This window comes from Ovis canadensis, chromosome 12 (assembly GCF_042477335.2).
Source record: "Ovis canadensis isolate MfBH-ARS-UI-01 breed Bighorn chromosome 12, ARS-UI_OviCan_v2, whole genome shotgun sequence".
NCBI classification, from domain to species: Eukaryota; Metazoa; Chordata; class Mammalia; order Artiodactyla; family Bovidae; genus Ovis; species Ovis canadensis.
In genome coordinates, this window is record NC_091256.1 from 76,658,994 (window position 1) to 76,680,666 (window position 21,673).

A 21,673-nucleotide genomic window follows, 5' to 3' on the forward strand; every position below is an offset into this window, starting at 1 on the left:
CATAATTAACGCTGTACACTTAAAAAGGGTTTAAATGGCAAAATTTTATGTATATCTTAACACAATGAAAAATGTTTTTTAAAAATCAGGAAAAAATATTTCTAAGAAAGCTTACACAAATCTGGAAATTCATAAGAAGTTACATTTTAAAACAGTTCCTTTTGTTTAAAGGATAAATACTGATTTTTCTTTGAACTGTGCACTCACGAAGATGAAGTAAAGTGAAGTCACTCAGTCATGTCTGACTCTTTGCGATCCCACGGACTGAAGCCTACCAGGCTCCTCCATCCATGGGATTTTCTGGTCAAGAGTACTGGAGTGGGATGCCATTTCCTTCTCCAGAAGATCTTCCTGACCTAGGGACTGAACCTGGGTCTCCCACATTGCAGGCAGATGCTTTACCAACTGAGCTATCAGGGAAGCTCATGCCCTCACGAAAGCAAGCTTTAAAGTGAATAGGTATGATGCTCCTAGCTAAAGGAAACTGTGCTACTGTGCTTAACTCTTTCAGAATTGATTTATAATGTTTAGGTCTCTACCAAGGTAGTTTCTGTTTATAAAAGTTGATAACTGAGTTGTCTATAGTCAACAGGAAAAACATTAGAAGACAGAGATCATCAGATCAGGGAGCTCAGATCCAAAACAGTTCTGTATTTGGTGGCCTAAATACATGTATTTTGTCATCTAATTTAGTCTGCAGACTGGCCTCAGCACAAATACTAAAAACAAGCTAATAGAAGCCCTAAAGTGGCTGTGGTCTAAGGTTAAATAAGGTAGCGCAAGAACTGCCAAAAAACACATCTAATTTCATTTTATTTGGGGAAAGAAGGAAGTCATCTGTGCAATTCACTGTGGATAAACTGCAGTTTGATTGAGGCTAGAGATCTGTCAAGTACATTCGTTATAATTGTTAGTATTTATGCTACTGTGTGCTTAGTTGCTGAGTTGTGTCCTACTCTTTGTGACCCCATGGACTGCAGCCCACCAGGCTTCTCTGTCCATGGAATTCTCAAGGCAAGAACACTGGTGGGTAGTCATTTCCTTCTCCAGGGAAATCTTCCCAACCCAAGGACTGAATCCAGGTCTCCTGCATTGCAGGCAGATTCTTTACTATCTGAGTCACCAGGGAAGCTCCTTATGATGCTGAGATAGCCCCAAATAATATTCTTAGTTGATAGAATGCATGTGTTCAAAGCCTCTTGAGTCGTGTCTCTTTGTGACCTTATGGACTGTAGCCCGCCAGACTCCTCTCTGTCCATGGAATTCTCAAGGCAAGAATACTGGAGTGGGTTGCCATGCCCTCTTCCACAGGATCTTCTCAACCCAGGGATCAAACCCAAGTCTCCTGCATTGTGGATTCTTTACCATCTGAGCCACCAGTAAAGTCCAAGAATACTGGAGTAGGTAGCCTATTCCCTCTCCAAAGGATCTTTCCGAGTCAGGCAACCAAACCAGGGTCTTCTGTGTTGCAGATGGATTCTTTACCAGCTGCGCTACCAATTGATAAAATCAGAAAAGCCTTGGATGTAACACCAGAAAAGTCTTGGATGTAACACAAAGATTTAGTAATCTACCTAAGGCTGGCAGGGCATTGTTATTGAAAAATAACATTACTAGAACCTGGGGAATCATAAAGAAAAACAAAGTTCAAAGACGGCATGCCTCAAACAGGAAGAATGAGTGTGTTTGAAGAAAGTTCTATGCACCATCTAGGGAAGAAGTTCTGAGTTAAAGCCTCGATAAATTTTAGGAGGGCCATTTCAATCTCAGGTAGACAATGAATTGCTAGCAGCCACGATGACAGCAGCAGTAGCTGGTAGCAGTAAACACGCAGTGCTTCCTGTCTGCTGGACACAAATTCCAAGTACTTTAATTATATTAAGTTGCTTAATCTTTAAAACATTCTGAGGCAGGCAAACCATTTGAGAGAGATGAAGAAACAGGTTCAGGGAGATGAGGTAACTTTCCCATTGTAACCCAGCTGGTGGGCGGCAGAGCTACCGCAGGGTATCCTGCTCCATTTCCAGAGTTTATGCTCTTAATATTATTCTGCTTGTCTTTGGAAAATAACATTGTTTTCCCAGAACCAAGAAAGTTAAAAGAATTGCTGTAATTGTGTACTAGACTGGACAGTAATATTTTTTAAATCTAGTAAGAAATGAAAAGTTTTCAACATTTATTAAAAGCCATTTTAGCACAGAAGGCAACTGACTACAGCAAACAGAGTTGTACATCCCCAAATTTACCATTAGCGTATACTTTTAATAAAATTTATTAAACAATTTCTGATTTTAAAAGGTAAAGATATATCACAGTAATCAAATGCCAAAAAAAAATCATTTGATTATACCTTCGTAAGAATTCAAGTCAGTGCTTTCAAGAACAAAAAAACATTTATGTACCAGGTATGATGCTAGCTGGGCTTCCCTGGTAGCTCTGCCTGCAATGCAACAGACCTAAGTTTGATCCCTGGGTCGGGAAGTTCCTTAGAGAAGAGAATGGCTACCCACTCAAGTATTCCTGCCTGGAGAATTCCACAGACGGAGGAGGCTGGCACACTACAGTCCACGGGGTCACAGAGTTGGACACAACTAAGCAACTAACATTTTTACTTCATTTTTTCATGATGCTAGTTAAATATAGGCCATATAGAAGATCAATTTATTAAAAAGTAAAGAAAATGGCCCTGTGATCTCAAAAATCTTATCCTCTACAATAACCCTTTGTACTCATCCCCATTCTTCATAGGAAGACACTGCTCAAGGGGGTTAAATGATCTGTTTAAGGTCCAAGCTAAATAACTGACATAGGATTTGAACTCAAACCCATCTAACTCCAAAATCTATATATACTTTTACTTTATAACAAGCTAATAGTGTTTCTGAGTATAGGAACCAGAAAAAAATTACAACTGACTTCATATAACCAGTACAAAGTACCTGGTCTCTGTTTAACATTTTAGAACCATTTCATGTTAGCTGAGAGCTTGAAAAGGGGAAGTGTGAATTCTAGACCAAATCTTGGGTTACAGACCTCACACAGTTTGAGCACAGCACAAGTACACTGCAAGAGTCACTCATGTCGTAAAATAGTTGAACATTTTAAAACACATATTGCAGTGGACTGCAGATGGGTGTGACTCCACTGGAAAAATGGAGGGCGAGGGGTGTTAATTCCAAGAGTTTCTTTGGTCTTTGGAACTGAAATCCCTTTCCTTTAGATCTTGCAGGCAGATGACTATAATAAAAGTTATCCAGTAAGGGTCCATAAATAAGAACTGGATCAGGAAGTCTTCTGAGGGCTGCCATTGCTAGCTGCTCTGTCAGAAACTCATTTCTACGATAGGAAAAAATGTACTGATGTAACTTTCAGCTGTTTACCTAATAAGGAACAAAATGTTAAAGATACTGTGCTTCACAAAAGACGACCCTATTCACAGTGAGATGTACTGAACTAATCCAGCTGTATAACATCTTATTCAACTTTGGAACTAAAGTTGACATGGCTTGGGTTTGAAGATGTAACCTAGATCCACCTGGCCACCCTAAAACTATTAGCTTAGAGAAAATTATGCTTTGCCCAAACTGAATTAACCAGGGATAAATGATTTTGAAAGAAATGTTAAGGGAATGGCTGAGTTTTGAGAAATGAATTCAAAACTGTGTTTTCAACATGGTTAAAAACACCCAGAACTTCATCACCATTATATCCTAAAAACATTTAAGAACTCAGTATGTACTCTTAAAAGCTGTACAATATAGAAGGGAATAAGAATTATCAAATGTAAGACAAGCTTAAAAAAATTTTTTAATGTATAAAAGCATATGTACTTACATGTTCATAAAGATAATGTAAACATATAAAGATATTTGGGTAACAGAAAAATGGATTCAGAATCAGTTGAAAAACACAGCAGAATCAATTAAACTTAGTTCTTTGCCAAACTTTCCCCAACTACATTTACAGGCCTTAATCATAGAAGATATGCTGACATAACAATTACTTCATAAGAAGTAATTCTCAGAATAATCTGATTAAACTCATCAAAATTACACAAATTTACTTGTAAAATTGTCTTTCAAACTCTAAAATTTGCTGGCTAGTTATCTTTTAAAAATTATTATGATTTTTTTTTTTCTTTTGCATTTTAAGATCATCTTATTGTGGGGGGGGGCAAGACGTCACGGGGGTGGGGGCAGCTACAAATGCCCTTCCCCACCTCCTAGCCATGTACTATTTAATTAAAATTAAATTTTTAATTGTGGTAGAAATCATGGAACATAAACTTTACAGTTTTTTAAGCATAAGTTTAGCAACATTAAGTATATCCACTACTGTGCAACAGGTCTCCAGAACATGTTTTGCTTTGCAAAACTAAACTTGTTATTTCACTCAAGTGAGCACTAAGGCATTTTAAAATAATATGGACCAGCATATCTAGAAGGCAAAATATGTTCAAATCAAGGCCCACTGTGAGGATATCATTTGGACAGAAACTAGATGATAGTCTGACTCTCTGAAAGTAATGGTTTTCTTCGTAACGTGAATATAGTAATTCTCTAAACACTTTTTTGTTTAGTTAAGAGAAGCATTTCCCTTAAGGCAAAGATAACACCTTACTCATGTTTATATTTACCATATCTAACTATACAAACTATTTAATACACACCATTGATAGCACCAAAGGAAACTATCTAAATATAGTTTCATAATCTAATTAAATTTATTCTTACCTATTCAATATATTGGTTCTCTAAGAACCACTATCAGGAATACACTGTTATCCTACGTTCACACTATTTTTCAAAATTTCCTTTAAAAATGAAGAAAATTAAATTTATTAATTCAAGTTGTAAAATTCCCAGTTGACTGCGCTCACATAATAATCAGCTCACATAAATGGTATATAAAGATAAGCTTTCTACTTACCATATAGTTACCATAAGCATGATCAAACATTTCCAGTACTTGATTCCTAATTTTAAAAGAGCAGAAATGGGAAAAAGTTAAATATATTCTAATTAATGTCTTTCAAAAAGTTAATGCTCCTTCATAAACATATACCAACAAAAAACAAAAGAAATATTTAGTTAGGAAGGAATATAAACAGAGTCAGGAAATAGACCAGTGTTAGCAGACAAGCTTTCATGAATCACACAGAGCTAGGCCAACCTTTCACTATTCCAGAAATTCATATAAAATTCATCTTACACTCTTCCCTAAGAAAACTGTTGAAGGATGCATGCCATGAAGAGAGAAGAAAATCTGATGATGAAAAACAACTACCTCTTAACAAAATTATTTAATATAAATGTCTCAAAAGGAGAAAACAATAAAGAGTCCCCAAAGAAATAATTATTGTTAACATTTATTGCTTATACTAAACATTCGACCAAAAAAAAAGAGGTGGGAATGTGTATTACTATAAAATAACAATACTCTATCAAGCCTCTGCCTTTCCCCTTAAATTAAATAAGATCACTAATGCCTAGTTTAACACATATTTGTTAATATGTTGGTCACATTTCCAAAAGCTATATTTTATGATTCTATTGTGTACCTTTTGCTCCTTTAAAAAACTGTCAAAAGTCAATAAACAGTATTCATTCCTGAAGAAAACTAATCCTCAAAAAGAAATTTGTGTATTTGGCTCCGTTTCTCAAAATTCCAAAATGACTGTTTAAAGTGGAGATTTCTGATCCCCACACCAGATTTTGCCTTTGTCATTCATGACCTGCTTAATTATGTGCCTGCCGCCTAACAAGGGGGAAATGCACTGGCAGTTTTGGCTCTCAGAGCATGACAGAACTGCTCAGAAACTCATGGTTTCACTGACATACAGCAGGACAGACCACAGCATTGTCAAATATTGGAGAAGCAATAATGATATTTACTTTGTAATATTTAATATATGCTGGTTACTGTTTTACATGCTTTCCATATATGAACTCATTTAATTATTACAACAACCCTTATGTAATGGTATTACTATATTATAGATGTGGAATATGAGAAACCAAGAAGTTAAGTAACTTAGACAAGGTCATCCTGCCTTGACTGAAAATGGCAAGGCCAGGAGTCAACTCCCTGTAACTTTGTTTGTTCAGTCACACAGTCGTGTCCAAATCTGCAACCCCAGACTGCAGCACGCCAGGCTTCCCTGTCCTTCACCATCTCCCAGAACTTGCTCAAACTCAAGTCCATTGAGTCAGTGATACTATCCAACCATCTCATCCTCTGTGTGTCCCCTTCTCCTCCTGCCTTCAATCCTTCCCAGAATCAGAGTCTTTTCCAATGAGTCAGTTCTTCGCATCAGGTGGCCCTAGTATTGGTGCTTAAGCTTCAGGATCAGTCCTTCCAATGAATATTCAGGAATGATTTCCTTTAGGATGGACTGGTTGGATCTCCTTGCAGTCCAAGGGACTCTCAAGAGTCTTCCTCAACACCACAGTTCAAAACTCAGCCTTCTTTATAGTCCAATTCTCACATCCATACATGACTGCTGGAAAAACCATAGGCTTGACTATACAGACCTTTGTTGGCAAAGTAATGTCTCTGCTTTTTAATATGCTGTCTAGGTTGGTCATAACTTTTCTTCCAAGGAGAAAGCATCTTTTAATTTCATGGCTGCAGTCACAGTCTGCAGTGATTCTGGAGCCCAACAAAAAAAAGTCTGTCACTGTTTCCATTGTTTCGCCAACTATTTGCCATGAAGTGATGGGACTGCATGCCATGATCTTTGTTTTTTGAATGTTGAGCCTTAAGTCAGCTTTTCTACTTTCCTCTTTCATCTTCATCAAGAGGATCTTTAATTCCTCTTCTCTTTCTGCCATAAGGTGGTGTTATCTGCATATCTGAGGTATTTGATATTTCTCCCAGCAATCTTCATTCCAACCTGTGCTTCATCCAACCCAGCATTTTCCATGATGTACTCTGCATAGAAGTTAAATAAGCAGGGTGACAATATACAGCCTTGACGTATTCCTTTCCCAGTTTGGAACATGGAAACAGGTCCATTGTTCCATGTCCAGTTCTAACTGTTGCTTCTTTACCTGTATATAGATTTCTCAGAAGGCAGATAAGGTGATCTGGTATTCCCATCTCTTGAAGACTTTTCCACAGCTTGTTGTGATCCACACAGTCAAAGGTTTTAGCGTAATCAATGAAACAGAAATTAGATTTTTTCTGGCATTCTCTTGCTTTTTCTATGATCCAACGGGATGTTGGCAATTTGATCTGTGGTTCCTCTGCCTTTTCTAAATCCAGCTTGAACATCTGGAGTTTCGATTCACATACTGTTGAAGTCTAGCTTGGAGAATTTTGGACATTACTTTGCTAGTATATGAAGTGAGCGTAACTGGGCAGTAGCTTGAACATTCTTTGGCTTCGCCCTTTGTTGGGACTGGAATGAAAACGACCTTTTTCAGTCCTGTGGCCACTGCTGAGTTTTCCAAATTTGCTGGTATATTGAGTGCAGCACTTTCACAGCATCATCTTTTAGGATCTGAAAGAGCTCAGGAGGAATTCCATTACCTACACTAGCTTTGTTCGTAGTGATGTTTCCTAAGGCCCGCTTGACTTCGCACTCCAAAATGTCTGGCTCTAGGTGAGTGATCACACCATCATGGTTATCTGGGTCATTAAGATCTTTTTTGCATAGTTTTTCTTCATATTCTTTTCTTTTTTCTTCGTCGTCTGTGTATTCTTGCCACCTCTTGTTAATAGCTTCTGCTTCTGTTAGGTCCATATTGTTTCTGCCCTTTATTGTGCCTATCTTTGCATGAAATGTTCCCTTGGTATCTCTAATTTTCTTGAAGAGATCTCTAGTCTCTCCCATTCTATTGTTTTCCGAATCTGCACCTCCACTGTAAGGGGCACAAGTTCCATCCCTGGTCTAGAAACTAAGATCCCCCATGTTGTGCAGTGTGGCAAAATAAATAAATAAATAAAAGAACAGAAATTTTAAAAAAGGGGGGAGAGGGAGCGGCGGTCAAATAAAACTACTTGCTCTCCTTAACAGACTTGAAACATCTCTTCCCAAGTCTTATGGAACTAACTACAGCAAAGTGCAGGGAGCACAGGCTCTGAAGCACTTGGGAGCACTTGGGTTTGAATACTGGCTCCACCATTTACTTAGCTCTGTCACTTTGAACACATCAACCTTGAGTTTCAATTTCCTCATCTGCAATATGGCGATTGCATTCACCTCATTAAATAACAGGATTACAGAGACAGTATATATAAAGTGCCTGGCACTGAACACTGAGTATTCAGTTAAGCAGTTATCACTGTTACATTAAATCTATAAAGAGAAAATTTAAGACCCTTATTAGAGTTTATTAGTCAATTTTGTTTGGATAGCTGATACTTTTTTTCCAACAAGTGTCTTTTCCTGCTATTTAAAAACTAATACAAGACTGAGCAACAATTTCAGTTAAGTGGAAGTCTGTATCTAAAACAAATCCTGATGGTTTCACGTCATCTCCATCATAACTCCAGGAGGTAATTATCTTTCCATGTTTTTCTGAGCTTAGACAATTTATTCTTTAAAAAAAAAAAAAAGTGGGGGATGGTACCACAGATATTATTCTATAATTTACACCTTTTTTGTCTTGAGAATATATTCTGGGCAGCCTTCTGATGGCCTAACTCCTCTGATGACTGAGTTTTATTCCATAACATGAACATTCCGAGGGACAGCTCTGCTATTTCAAAATGCACATCCTTGCACACCTATCTCTACTTTAATAGTGCTTTTATTTCTGTAGGATAGATTCTCTGAGATGGGATTACTGAATCAGTGGATGCAGACAATTTAAATTTCAGGAAACTGTAAGTAAAGTACAGCAATTTACACTCCCACCAAGTTTTTTCTCAATGCTCAGCTATCCAGGCAGTACTCTATTCATGCACTCTGCTTTGTATTTACTAACTTGATGGCAAAACCCCAGCTATTTCATTGTTTTAATCTGCATCTCTCACATTTATGAGGTTGAGTAGCTTCATGTTGATTAAGTATTTGCATTTCCTCTTGTGTGAGTTAACTCTTTATGCCCTTTGCCCATTTTCTACCGATTCTTGCCTTTTCCCTTATTCATCTGTGGGACCTGGCCTATATTAGGAATACTGACTCTAAATGAAATGCTATACATACAGCTTGATGATTTTATGCCTTTTAAGACTGATAAAACTACTTTGAGTAAAGTGTATAGGTACACTTAATCTGGGCTACGAAACACTACCATCCAATATCGTTCTACTATGAAGATGCAGTGCAAGAAAACACTGTAAAGGAAATGGTAAAATGCGTGAAGTTCAAGTTCCAATGAACGCCCCCTAGTCCGTAACAGGTGTAAACAAGATTTCCTTAACTAGGGAGATCAGTCGTATTTTTCCCACCTGGGAGCTCACTGCTGCAAGAAACGTAACCACATCTCTGAATGAAGCGCGCCCGCAGAAATCTCGCGCGCAGGGACCCCGGCCGGAGCCCCCTTCCCGGGCCACTGACATGGCAGCTGCGTTGACACACGGCGGCTGGTCTCGAGGAGCCTACACAGGTCACAGACAGCCGGGCGACACCCCCGAGACAGCCCCCCGAGGTCGCCTCGCGGGCCGGCGGGCCCCGTCTTCCCGCACCCTGTCCACCCCGCCAGGGTCCTCTCGAGGAAACAGCCGTCCCCAATCGCGACAGGAGAGGCCACTGCGCGCCCGGGTCGCAATGACAGGCACCCTCGCCCGTGGTCAGCCTCACGAGGAAACCCACCCCCAGGCTGTCAGGCACCCTTACCCAAGCTTCTGCTTCTCCTCGCGACTCATGGGCGCGGCCCCCACCGGCCACACGGACGTGGCCGACACCAGGCACAGCGCGGCCGTCGCCGCCACCAGGCTCCATGGCGCTCGCTGGGGGACCGAGGACCCAGAGCCCCGGCCGCCGCCGGCTTCGCTCATGGCCCCGCGGTTCCGCGCACGCGCAGCTGCTACGCCCTGCCGGTGGGACACATTGCCGGACGCCAGTGGCGAAGGGGCTGCGAGCCGTGCTGAGGGCGGGATGCGGAGGGACGCGAAAGGCCGCCGTCGCCGAGCAGTTTCCCGAAGCCACCAAGCCAGTCCCCAGCGCCAGCGCTGCCACCGCCCTCAGCCCTCAGCAGCCCGGAGCGCCTCCCCCAGCTTTCCGGTGTCGTAGTCTAGGAAACCGCCTTCCCAAACGCTACTTCCGGGTAGAGCCCGGGCACGCTGCGCCTCAGGACCAATGAGGACTGGATCGGAGAAGGGCTGGCTCCCGGGGACAGGAGAGAACGTTGGTCGGCAGAAGTGAGACGTGGACAAAAGGCGGGACTGGGGAGGGACCTGTCCGCTCGGCCGTCCTCCGACCGCTGCACTTGAGACTTGAAAACTACCGGTCCCAGCGTGCACCGCTTCCTCCCCGGCTCGCTCGCAGTCTGACCCCACCCGGGCCAAATTGCCACCCTGGGTGGGTGCGCTGCACCCTGGGACGTGTGGTCCTTCGAGAGGCTGGAGTGCGTCCTGCGATCCCGCTTGCCCGGGCGCCCGGCAGCCAGCGGCCCCCTCCGTAGTCTGCAGAGTCCACGGGAAAACCCGTCAGCTCTTTATCCATCTTCCTGCGAATACCTTTCGCTACGGGCTGGCAGGAATGAGGCTCACACGGCCTCAGGTCAGTGCTGCACGCCTTAGGGAATAATAGTCTCTCTGAGGGCTTCCCTGGTGGTTCAGATGGTCAAAAATCTAACTGCAGTGCAAGAGACCAGGCCTCTTCTTCAGGGAAATTTCAATACTGTAACAGCAAAAATGAATTGAGCCTTTGACGGCAAAGTGCTGAGAGTTTTTACTTACATTCTCTCATACACTCTTCTCAGCTTGAATAGGTAAGTACCACCGCCCCCAGGAAACCGAAGTCAGAGAAATTAGGTTACAAGCCTCGCCACGCTGCTGAGTTAGATTCCAACCAACCTCTGTGACTCGAAAGCCCTAACGTGTAACCAGAGTGAAGGAGGGCACGGGAGGCCTGGTACTTGATTAATAACGATCATCTGAAAAACTCAACGTCAGGAAACTAGTGTGAGCTGCGAAGAAAGTTTAATGAAGACTAGAACTTGCAGTTTATTTTGATGACCAAGTCCCAGGTTAACCATTGGCAAAATGAGAAGATAAGTTCCTCTTGAAAAACCACATTGTTTTTCTTGTGTGATAATTCAGTAGGTAGGTGCGGAGCTTAGGAGGGAGGGCATGACCTGTGTGACCACAGGAAATCAGTTAGTCCTCCCCTCAGCAGCTCAGCCCTTCATCCTTGATTGCTATCCCTTGCATCATCTGCTTCCCCCTCAGACCATCTGTTCAGGTGACACCGATGACTCTTCTGCTTTCACTGTCCATCTCTGTCTTAAAATGCAGGTGTCTCCTGCATCTTAAGGTTTTCTTTTCGTACTCTATTTTGTATTCTATAAAACTCTGTCAGTTTTCTCTTTCTACTCTATTCCTTGGTGATTTCTTGCCCTCTTGTGGATTCAGCCATCATATCGCTGTGGTTGATTTGTAACTCAGTAGCTCTCCTGATCTGTGTGTGTGTGTTTAGTCAGTTGTGTCTGACTCATTACGAACCCACGGACTGCAGCCCGCAGGCTCCTCGGTCCATGGGGATCCTTGAGGCAAGAATATTGGAGTGGGTTGCCATGTCCTCCTCCAGGGGATCTTCCCAACCCAGGGATCGAACCCAGGTCTCCCACGTTGCAGGCAGATTCGTTACCATCTGAGCCACCAGGGAAGCCCATCCTGATCTCTGGACCTCCCTAGTAGAAATCCCCTTCTGTCTAGTCCAAGGGTAAGCACAAATGTAATGTGTTCAGTGATTCAAATTAATCTGTCAGAATCATCTTCAGCTCATTGCCCTCCTTCACAATCTATGTCCAATCACTTGCTAATTATAGAGTCTGCTTCTGCCATCACTACCTTTCTTTAAAGGGCTACTTCTGCTCAGTTCAAGCCTCCAGTACTTCTTTCCTGAACCATCACAGTGGCGGCCTAAATTACTTCCTTGCCACCCTAACTTTTCTCTACGCTGCTACCAGAGTTGTCATTCAAGAATATCCACAAATCCTCTGAACACATTATCTCCGTTCTGCCCCTGCCCTGCACTCAAATCCTATGAGATAATTGACAGAGTCTCATGTTATAGCCTTTCTATGCCTTTGATTTTAACTGGCCCCTCTGCCGTCCCACCATCTTTGTCTGTAGAATACTGCCTAACCATTAAGTCTCAGCTCAGATTGCATCACCACAGAATCCTTCCAAAACCTTCCAGCCATCAGATGTCATCCTCCCATTGTATTCTGTGTCTGTATTATTGTTGTTTTTTCACACTCAGCCATGTCCACTAGATTGTGACTGCTTGGAGGGTGTTGACTTCAGCTTATTCATGTGTATGCTCCAGAACTCAATACTGTGCCTGTCCTATTACAGAGTCTCAGTAAATGTCAGATGTCTTTATTTGTTTCCTTATCCCTTTAGTTTCCGTATCTATCGAGTGGTAATAATACAATTTTTATCTACTTACGTGGAGGCTGTAAAAACACATGAGGTCATTTCTGTGCAATATTTAATTTTATCCTTTGTACAGACCTGCAACCCTATGTTAGTTCCATCCTGGATCCTCTTTGGCAGCTTTAGTGATGAAGTTAGCTGAGTAAATAATACCTGGGAATTGTTCTTGGCTCTGACACAAAGAACATGGCAAGCTAAAGGTCAAGACCAATCATTCAGAATTTGAAAACTAGAACAAAGGAAATGGAAAAATAGTCAGTGACCTGCAGTTATATTGAAATGTGCTCAGGTCAGTTATTTGTAGTGAATTATTGGAAGTAACTTAGTTTTCTTTGCCTTCCTGATGTTCCAGGCATTTATAAGAAATCAAAATTGACTAGTAACTGTCACTGAGAACTGACTCATTGGAAAAGACCCTGATGCTGGAAAAGATTGAAGGCGGGAGGAGAAGGGGACAACAGAGGATAAGATGGTTGGATGGCATCACCGACTCCGTGGACATGGGTCTGAACAAGCTCCAGGAGTTGGTGATAGACAGGGAAGCTCGGCGTGCTGCAGTCCATGGGGTCACAAATAGTCAGGCACGACTGAGTGACTGAACTGACTGATCACTGAGAAACAGTGTCCTCAGGAAGAAGTACTGGCTTTTAATGTGTAGCGTTTTCTGTTTGTTTTTCCCCTTGGCTTATTTGTTTTTAAGCTAACACTGCATTTTGAAAGTGTATAATGAGAATATAGAACATATCTTTGTTGACTTGCTAAATAGTAAGCAACTTTTTCTCCCTCACTGAAATTCCATTTCTAGCCAGTTGTTGAGTCCATTTTTCTCTAATCTCTGCAAAACCCGTAAGGATGAAAGCTGTGGCCTGAAAGGCAATGTAACCTAACAGATCTAAAGTGGAGCCCATGGAAGTGAAAGAAAAATATATTCACAAAAAAGAACCCATTGCAACCCCTTACTAGAAATAATAGAAATTCTTAGCTAATTGGCAATTTGTGAACACAAGGAAACTTTGACATTCATTATTTCAAAACCTACACACATTATTTTAGAACTTATATACTTAGTAATAAAAAGGATATAGTTAAATAAGGCTTCCCTCATAGCTCAGTTGGTAAGGAATTTGCCTGCAATGCAGGAGACCAGGGTTCGATTCCTGGGTTGGGAAGACCCCTTGGAGAAGGAAAGGGCAACCCATTCCAGTATTCTTTCCTGGAGAATTCCATGACAGAGGAGCCTAGTGGGCTACAGTCCATGGGGTTGCAGGAGCAAGACACAACTTAGCGACTACACCACCACCACCAAGAGTTAAATGAGAGAGACCTTGGTGTGTTGTATAGAAGGAAAAACACTGGTGGGAAGAGAACAGGGATAAGGACTTTTAAAAGACTAAGGAAAAGATTTTAGATGTGTAAAGCCCATTAAAAATGGTAAGAAGAGCCATTTATATACTGCCCTTTACCCGGGTGAGAGTTTGTTTGCTCAGCCTTGAAGCTTATGTAAATATGTATGCTCACCTGGTGTTCTTACTTGCTTGTGTGGATGAATCAGAAAGTAAGGAGGGGTTGGAGCCCTGGTTGGAATCACAAACATATGGAGTCACAAACATAAAGGAAAGTCTCCACTTTAATATGATGGCTCAGAACTTGTCCCAGGAGGCTGCAACCAGCTGTGTGAGACTGACCTACAGCAGCAGTTGCCTCTAAATGACTTGAATTCTTGCGTATGACAGATCTAATTTCTCCTAAAACTGTAGTGTAGAATTTGGGAGTGGTGATTTTGTCATTCTTCAAATCACTTTTCCTATTGTTTGAGAATGTGTGGAATTTGCAGAGCATTTTTGTTCCAGAGAACCCAATCTTGCAAACATTAAATAAATAAAGACAGTACTTATTCTGTGTTTACAGCTAGAGACTCCGAGGGCCCTACAAAGAGTATTTCATGGAAACACTACTCGGTGAATGATGTGGACTGACTCTGTGCTTGGCTCTCGAACTGAGGTTTCCAAATTCCAAGAAAAAGAATGGAAAATTTGAATGATTCACTACCCTGCAGAGATGTCCCCAGGGCTTCTTCCTCCTCTCAATCAGAGTTGAGATCTTAAACATGACTTCAACTTCAGATTATAATCTCACTTCTCTCTGCGACACCCGCACCAGCTCTCTCAGGCAAGAGGCTTTCCTCCCATGTCAAGTTTCATGTTGATCTCACCCTCGTGGCTGGGTCTCGAGTTCATTTGCCATTTTTCATTTACTTCATGTATCAGCAACAACTCCAAATCACATGGTTCTTCACAAGTGAGTACATCTTGCCTCTGGCCCTCTCTCCTAAATCCACATTTTGTACTGCCAGCATAGTTTCTACTTCACGTGTTAGACTGGCCACAAAGTTTTAAGTCAGCACCATTCAACAATATTCTGCACAGCTTGCATAGGTAGCTTAATGGCCAAGAACAGTGACTCTGAGCCAACTGTGCTGCTTATTAGCCATATTATCTTAGGAAAATCACAGAACGTTTTTGTGCCTTTGTTTCCTCATTTGTAAAATGGGAATAATATTGAGTTGGCCAAAAAGTTTCCTCGTTTGTGTGAGGTTTTTCTGTAACATCATATGGAAAAACCCAAAGGAACTTTTTGGCCAACCCGATAGTACCTATTCCAGTGGGGTTTTTTTTAGGAGGATCAAATTGTTTAATTGTTGTAATACTTTCACTGTAGAGGTGTTGTGAAGATGATAAGATGATGTGTGTAAGATTTAGCACTACTTGAAAGAGCTCAGTAAATAATAGCCATTGATATTATTATGAAGATCAAAAGAGAAAATTTGCCCTTTTTGAGAGTAGGATTCAAGGGTGCAAATGTACTGTTCTTAGTCCACTGCTAAAGACTAATGGACTTGGTTATTTTTTTAATTTTTATTTCATATTACAGTATAGTTGATTTACAGTATTGTTAGTTTCAGGTGTACAACAAAGTGATTCAGATATACATATACATGTAACTATTCTTTTTCAGATTCTTTCCCATTATAGGTTATTACAGAGTACTGAGTAGAGTTCCCTGTGCTATACAGTAGATCCTTATTGATTATCTGTTTTATATATAGCAGTGTGTATATGTTAATCCCAAACTCCTAATTTAGTCCTCCCCCCCTTCCCTTTTGGTAACCATAAGTTTGTTTTCTAACAGACTATTATTTTACTATTATTTTTGGAACTAGAGCTAGCTCTTGAGCAAATATCTTCCGAGATTTTCTATTCCTTTTTTAGGGCCCTACACTTAATTTTAATGTCTGATTTTCACATGGTTTTTCTCCATGTCGCCTCACATTGCTTCCCTTTTCTTCCTATTCCTCCTCTTCATCTGACATGGATGTGTGCATGTGCGCATGCACACACACTTGCACATACACACACACATTTGCTTTGTGCCAAGCATTGAGCTTCAAATCACATGTCTTGAGCTCTCAACCTGGATCTACCATTTACCATTCTATGCAAGTCAATTTATTTAAGCCTCAGTTTTTCATTTTTGTTTTGTTTGTTTTTTCATTCCATATGGCCCCCAAGGATGGGCTGAAGTTCTAGATGTGGAATTACATTACTGATCAGTGGTTAAGAAGCGGCAGCTAACTTGCAAATAATTTAATTATGCAAAACTGCTGGCTTATTTTTGTAGATAGTGATAGCAGCCAAACTTTAGGAACTGGGATGAAAATGGACTATTCTCCAACAACCTCATAACCAGTTTATAATTAAACCAAGTCTTAGGCCAGTTTCTGTCATACAGATATTTGTTAAACAAACATTTGTTTAGCAAGCAGACACGGTAACATATAGCACCTCTTCTGGGTATCTGATGAAGTGCCATGTCTTGGTCCTTTTGGATTCTGCAGTCATGACCTTACATGGAAGATTCGCTAGAGGCCTATGAATGATATTCCAGAGCCAGGATTCTATCACCCTTTTAGTAAGCATCAATCCACTGGAAGCCCTCCTTCCCACACACCATTTCTAATGGTTCAGCTTTTTACAACTTGTTCATGCTGGAGTGGAGTACCTCTAATATGTTTCAGCTAGTCCATCTATCTTGGAAATCACAATTTCTATCAATGAGAACTATTTCTAACATCCATTATGACTAACCACTAATTTCAACAATGAAAATTCACTTTTGACACTTGTTAAACAGAGCTTGAGCAAACTCCAGGAGGTAGTGGAGGACAAGGAAGCCTGGTGTGCTGCAGTCCATGGGGTTACAAAGAGTCGGACATGACTTGGCAACTGAACTACAAATATTAAATAGAATGATCTTTAGAAATGTACTTGTAGTGTGTGTTAGTCACTCAGTCATATCCAACTCTGCAATCCCATGGTCTGTAGCCCACCAGGCTCCTCTGTCCATGTGATTCTCCAGGCAAGAATACTAGAGTGAGTCACCGCTGACTTCTCCAGGAGATCTTCCTGACCTAGGGATGGAACCCGGGTCTCCTGCACTGCAGACAGATTCTTTACAGACTTAGGCACCAGGGAAATCTATACCTACCTCTATAGGAAGTCCCTACCTCTATAAGGAGTCTTCCTGATGACCTCTCCAGCTGCCATGCTGGAGTAGGGATTTGTGATGAGACAACTGACTGCACCTCAAGTGCAGTTTAACCTAATCCATTCATAATATCATGCTGTCTATGGTGAAGAACTTTGGATACACATGCAGACATCATCAGGATAATACTTACAAAGGATATATACTACACCAGGTCCCTCTCCCCTCTCTTAACATGTGAGAATTATTATCCCTGTTTTACTAATGAAGATGAAGTTCACAGAGATTATATCACTTTGCACCAGTCAAAAGCAAGGAAATGGTACGGTTGAGATTTGGTTATAAGTCCAGACCATTTCCACCATATTAGGATGACCATAAATTCTCATTTGCCTCTTGATTTACAGCATTGTCCTATTATCTTATCTGATTAGTGCTCTCTTTCATTTATTTTCAAAGCTGTCCTAATTTAAATAAAAACTTATGTAATCACCGAAACTCTATTACATGGTCTCTGAAGTCCAAGGATCTCCTTCCCCCAGCTCTGTCAGATTCTCTCAGATCATATGAACATAGAACAGTAAGTGCTCCTGGCCTGGCTTTTTCTTTCCCCATCACGTTATTTTGAGTAAAAAGGAGAAAAAAAAAACAACAGTATAATTAGGTTGCACAAATTCAGGAAAGGAAAATCCTGCTAACGGGAGATACAGGTCTTCTCCTTTGCTAAGAAAGATGTAATAATGAGTCGCCAAAAAATTGGGCAGACTGCGGTAACTGATTATAAAATGTGATAAAAATTATGGGAAGAAGAATTTTTTAAGTTAAGCTATATTTTCAACAGTGTTTGCCCAGAAACATTCATATTGATCAATTTGGTGTCTTTTTTGTCTGTTTCCATTTGTCTTGCAAAGAGAGGAAAAAAACTTGTACCCAATTTTTACCACTTTAGGTATAATATAAAAATCACACTTTTGGTTACAAGCTATTAAATAAATGTCATGGGGATATAATGTTCAACATGGCGACCATAGTTAATAACACTATTTCATCTTTGAAAGTTGCCAAGAGAGTAGATCTTAAAAGTTTTCAACACAGGGAAAAATTTTTTTAACTGTGTGGTGATAGATGTTACCTAGATTTATCATGGTAATTATTTTGTAATACACACAAATATTGAAGCATTATGTTATTGCCTGAAACTAGTATAATGCCATGTGCCAATTGTACCTCAACCCCACCCCTCAACACACATGTCTTTGACATAGAATTAGATGTTAGATTTACCAGTCAATTGTAGGAATTATAAAACAGTTCTCTAGGATTCTTTGAAAATTTACTCGGAAAGCATTCCTTCTCTAAGCAATGCTAAAATCCCTTACCCTGCCATGACCTTTTCTTAGAATGATAAATACAGTGTCTGTGGATGTATATGGCTTGAGGAATGCTGGCCTTTGCTCATCTGTGGGTTCCCCATGGCAGAGACATATGTCCCTGTGACGCATGAGCGAGCCTCCAGAACCTTATAAGAAGTTCTCTTGTATGAAAGGCAGCCCTCTGTCACTCATCATCCCATGACTGGGTTGACTATCAGAGGCTATTGTTCTATTGTGTCTCATGGTCCTCTCTCTGAAGTGTGCTATTCTTTGTAGCTTCTGCTCCAGTTTTAAGCCGCAGCCACACCCTCTTCTACCTCTTCTGACATTGCCTGAAGTCTTGCCAATAGTGGGCTGACAGTAATGGCAGATTGAGAACGTCGTAGGAGGTCAGCAAGGTCAACTAGCCAGCCTGGAATTCCTGATTAATTCTTTGCATAGTGCCCTAGATTTGGTTAGATAACAGTGCCTTTCTTTAAATTCTTGGAAGCTTTTTTGGGTGAAGAGTGGGGAAAATTAGAGAAGAGGACAACCACACAGAAAAATCTGTTACCTTGATTTGGGAGGGGAAATAAGTTGTTTGAGTAGGGAATGCTAAAAAGGATAGAACATGGTTTGTATGGAATCTATACCTATTTAATTTAAAATACAATGTGTTTCAACTCTTACCTACATCTTAAAAATACCTGTTACCAAGTCCAAACTTTGTCTTCTCACCACATGACAGGCCACTTAACCAAGGGAGGAGGTGTTGAGGCAAAGAATATGACTTTATTCAGAAAACCAGAAGACTGAGAAGATGATAGACAAATGTTTTGTCTTTTATAGGACAGAGAAATACTGTCTAGGCATTTGTAATGTCATGGTTAAGTTGGGGATCCTGGGAATATTTTGAGCTGGGAAGATAGGAGAGATGTTGTCCATACCATATTTTCTGAAGAAGAAAATCTCATTCTTTCCTAATTTAATAAATGATCATGATCACCACCACCACCCCCCCTTCTTCTTCTTGGGGTTATAAGAAAATGCTGGCTGATGTCCAATGAATTCAACCACCATTCGTGTGTGCATTGTGTGTATACATTTTTATCCTTTTAACAATTCTGTGAGTACTATTACAATTCTCATTTTCCAGATGAGGAAAGTGATATACCAAGAGTCCCTCAACCTGCCAGTCATTAAGTTGGCAAAGCCAAGTTTCATAAACACACAGTCTGCCCCTGGAGGCAGCATTTAACCAGCCAATACCTTGCCTCATGAATAACTTTCTAAAATGGGCTAACATGTTCCTTGCTGCCTTGAAGTACTAAAACATCTGTAATTTGTTTAATTATTGGGAAGCATGACGAACTCTATAAAACCAATTGTAACAATTTCTTTGATTTATAGGACCTTTGATATTTTCTTTAAATGAGATTGCTGATATTGAGCGGAGAAGGCAATGGCACCCTACTCCAGTACTCTTGACTGGAAAATCCCATGGACGGAGGAGCCTGGTAGGCTGCAGTCCATGGGGTTGCTACTAGTCGGACACGACTGAGTGACTTCACTTTCACTTTTCACTTTCACGCACTGGAGAAGGACATGGCAACCCACTCCAGTGTTCTTGCCTGGAGAATCCCAGGGATGGGGGAGCCTGGTGGGCTGCCGTCCACGGGGTCACACAGAGTCGAACATGACTGAAGTGACTTAGCAGCAGCAGCAGCTGATGTTGAAAAACATTCATTGACAATATTTACTGTTCCCCTTCCAGATATAAAATATTTACTGTTCTTTACCTGAAACCATCACAACAGTATTAATTGGCTATACCCCAATACAGCATAAAAAGTTAAAAAAAATTTTTTCCCCTTTAAGATATAAGGTACACAATTGGGTATGCACAGTCTTTGGGAGGGGCTAGGAGTGAGAGGAAAAACCTCTCTGAGGTGGATAAAAGCTGCACACAGATCAGTATAAAATAAAACAGAAAATAAGTGCCATCAGAGAAAGGCAAAGAAAGAGCTAAGGGAGTTCAGGGAGGCAAAGCTGCCAAGTTTCATGATCTTAACCTCCAAAATGTGTCCCATTTTCTTGAGTGTCCACTGTAACAGCTACTGTGTATAAACTATGATGAAATCTTTGAAGGTACAATAAAAAGGACCTGGAGAAGCTATTAATAGTTGAGCATTTATTGGTCATGCAGTAAGATTAATTAAATTTAAAAAATATTTATCTCACTTGAAATACTGTTGCTACTCCTTTCTGACAAACCATGTTTGTCATTTCTTTGAAAACATTGTTAAAGTCTAATCCTTAATGAAATCAATGCCTCGCACAGTACCTTGTCCTAATGGGTACTTAAGAATATATATTCCTGTGGGTGAAGACTTTGCTTAGTTAAGCAAGCCTTTAGCATTCATGTACCTTTGAACCTAAGCTTCATTGTATCATTCTTAATAGCTATTCTCTGTCGTCTTCATCATACTTAATCTGTCCTTCCATTCATTTGTTCACTTAATCATTCGACAAATACTGTTTTAGAAGTAGTAATCTGGGTTGATGCTTTTATTTCTTTATAACTTGAGCAATTTATTGGATGGTGGTGTGACTCACCAAAATGGAAACCATAGGATGAGGGGTAACTGGAGAGCAAGTGATTGATAAGTTCAAATATTGAGTTTGAGTTTGAGGTGCCTGTTTGATATCCAAGTGAAGGGGTGCATCAAGAAGCTGGATATATGGGTCTGGAGAGAGAAGGATGGGACAGGGCAAGGGTTGGGGAGGGGAGCCCAGCTAGTTTAAAAGATTTGAGCGTCATCAGGCACCAAGGTGGTAGTTAAAGCCATGGAAAGGTGTTCTTCCTGAGGGGTAAGGACCCACAGGGAGTCACCAGCTGCTTCAGGATGTCCAGAGAATTCTAGAATTATACACAACAAGCCCTCCCCACAAGGTGCATTTTATCACATTCTCCAAGGGGTTGGTGACTCCAAAAAACCTAAGAACGAAGGGTGAAAAGAGAAAGTTCAGAAAGGAACAATGGGGCTCTCCAACATTTAAGAAGTGGAAAAAATAGAAAAAAAAAAGATGAGAAAAGCGTCGCGGAAGTCAAAGGATTAGAACGTTTCATGGAGGGAGTGTCCTGTAGCGTCCCACGTGGCAGAAAGGTGAAATGAGATAAAGGACATTTCGGTCCTTATCTTTCTTGACAGTCCCTTAGG

At 40.8% G+C, this 21,673-nt stretch overlaps 1 protein-coding gene and 1 long non-coding RNA gene across 6 annotated transcripts in view; one reads left to right on the top strand and one right to left on the bottom strand.

Moving 5' to 3' along the window:
- EDEM3 (ER degradation enhancing alpha-mannosidase like protein 3) overlaps positions 1-10,263 on the bottom strand; it is a 69,192-nt gene extending 58,929 nt beyond the window's left edge. For 4 of the 5 annotated variants that reach the window (XM_069546282.1, XM_069546280.1, XM_069546281.1 and 1 more), the window contains exons 1-2: positions 9,788-10,263; positions 4,930-4,975 (exon numbers count right to left, since the gene is read on the bottom strand). In XM_069546282.1, the coding sequence (XP_069402383.1) occupies positions 4,930-4,975; positions 9,788-9,948 (207 nt within the window). In that variant the 5' untranslated portion in view covers positions 9,949-10,263. Of the gene's footprint in view, positions 1-4,929; positions 4,976-9,399 lie in introns of all 5 variants that reach the window. The other variant, XM_069546284.1, reaches the window with a different exon arrangement.
- Positions 10,264-10,375: 112 nt separating this feature from the next.
- LOC138416690 (uncharacterized) overlaps positions 10,376-21,673 on the top strand; it is a 28,028-nt gene continuing 16,730 nt past the window's right edge. Inside the window, exons 1-2 of the long non-coding RNA XR_011247812.1 lie at positions 10,376-10,883; positions 14,464-14,853. This is a non-coding gene — a long non-coding RNA (uncharacterized lncRNA). The remainder of the gene's footprint in view (positions 10,884-14,463; positions 14,854-21,673) is intronic.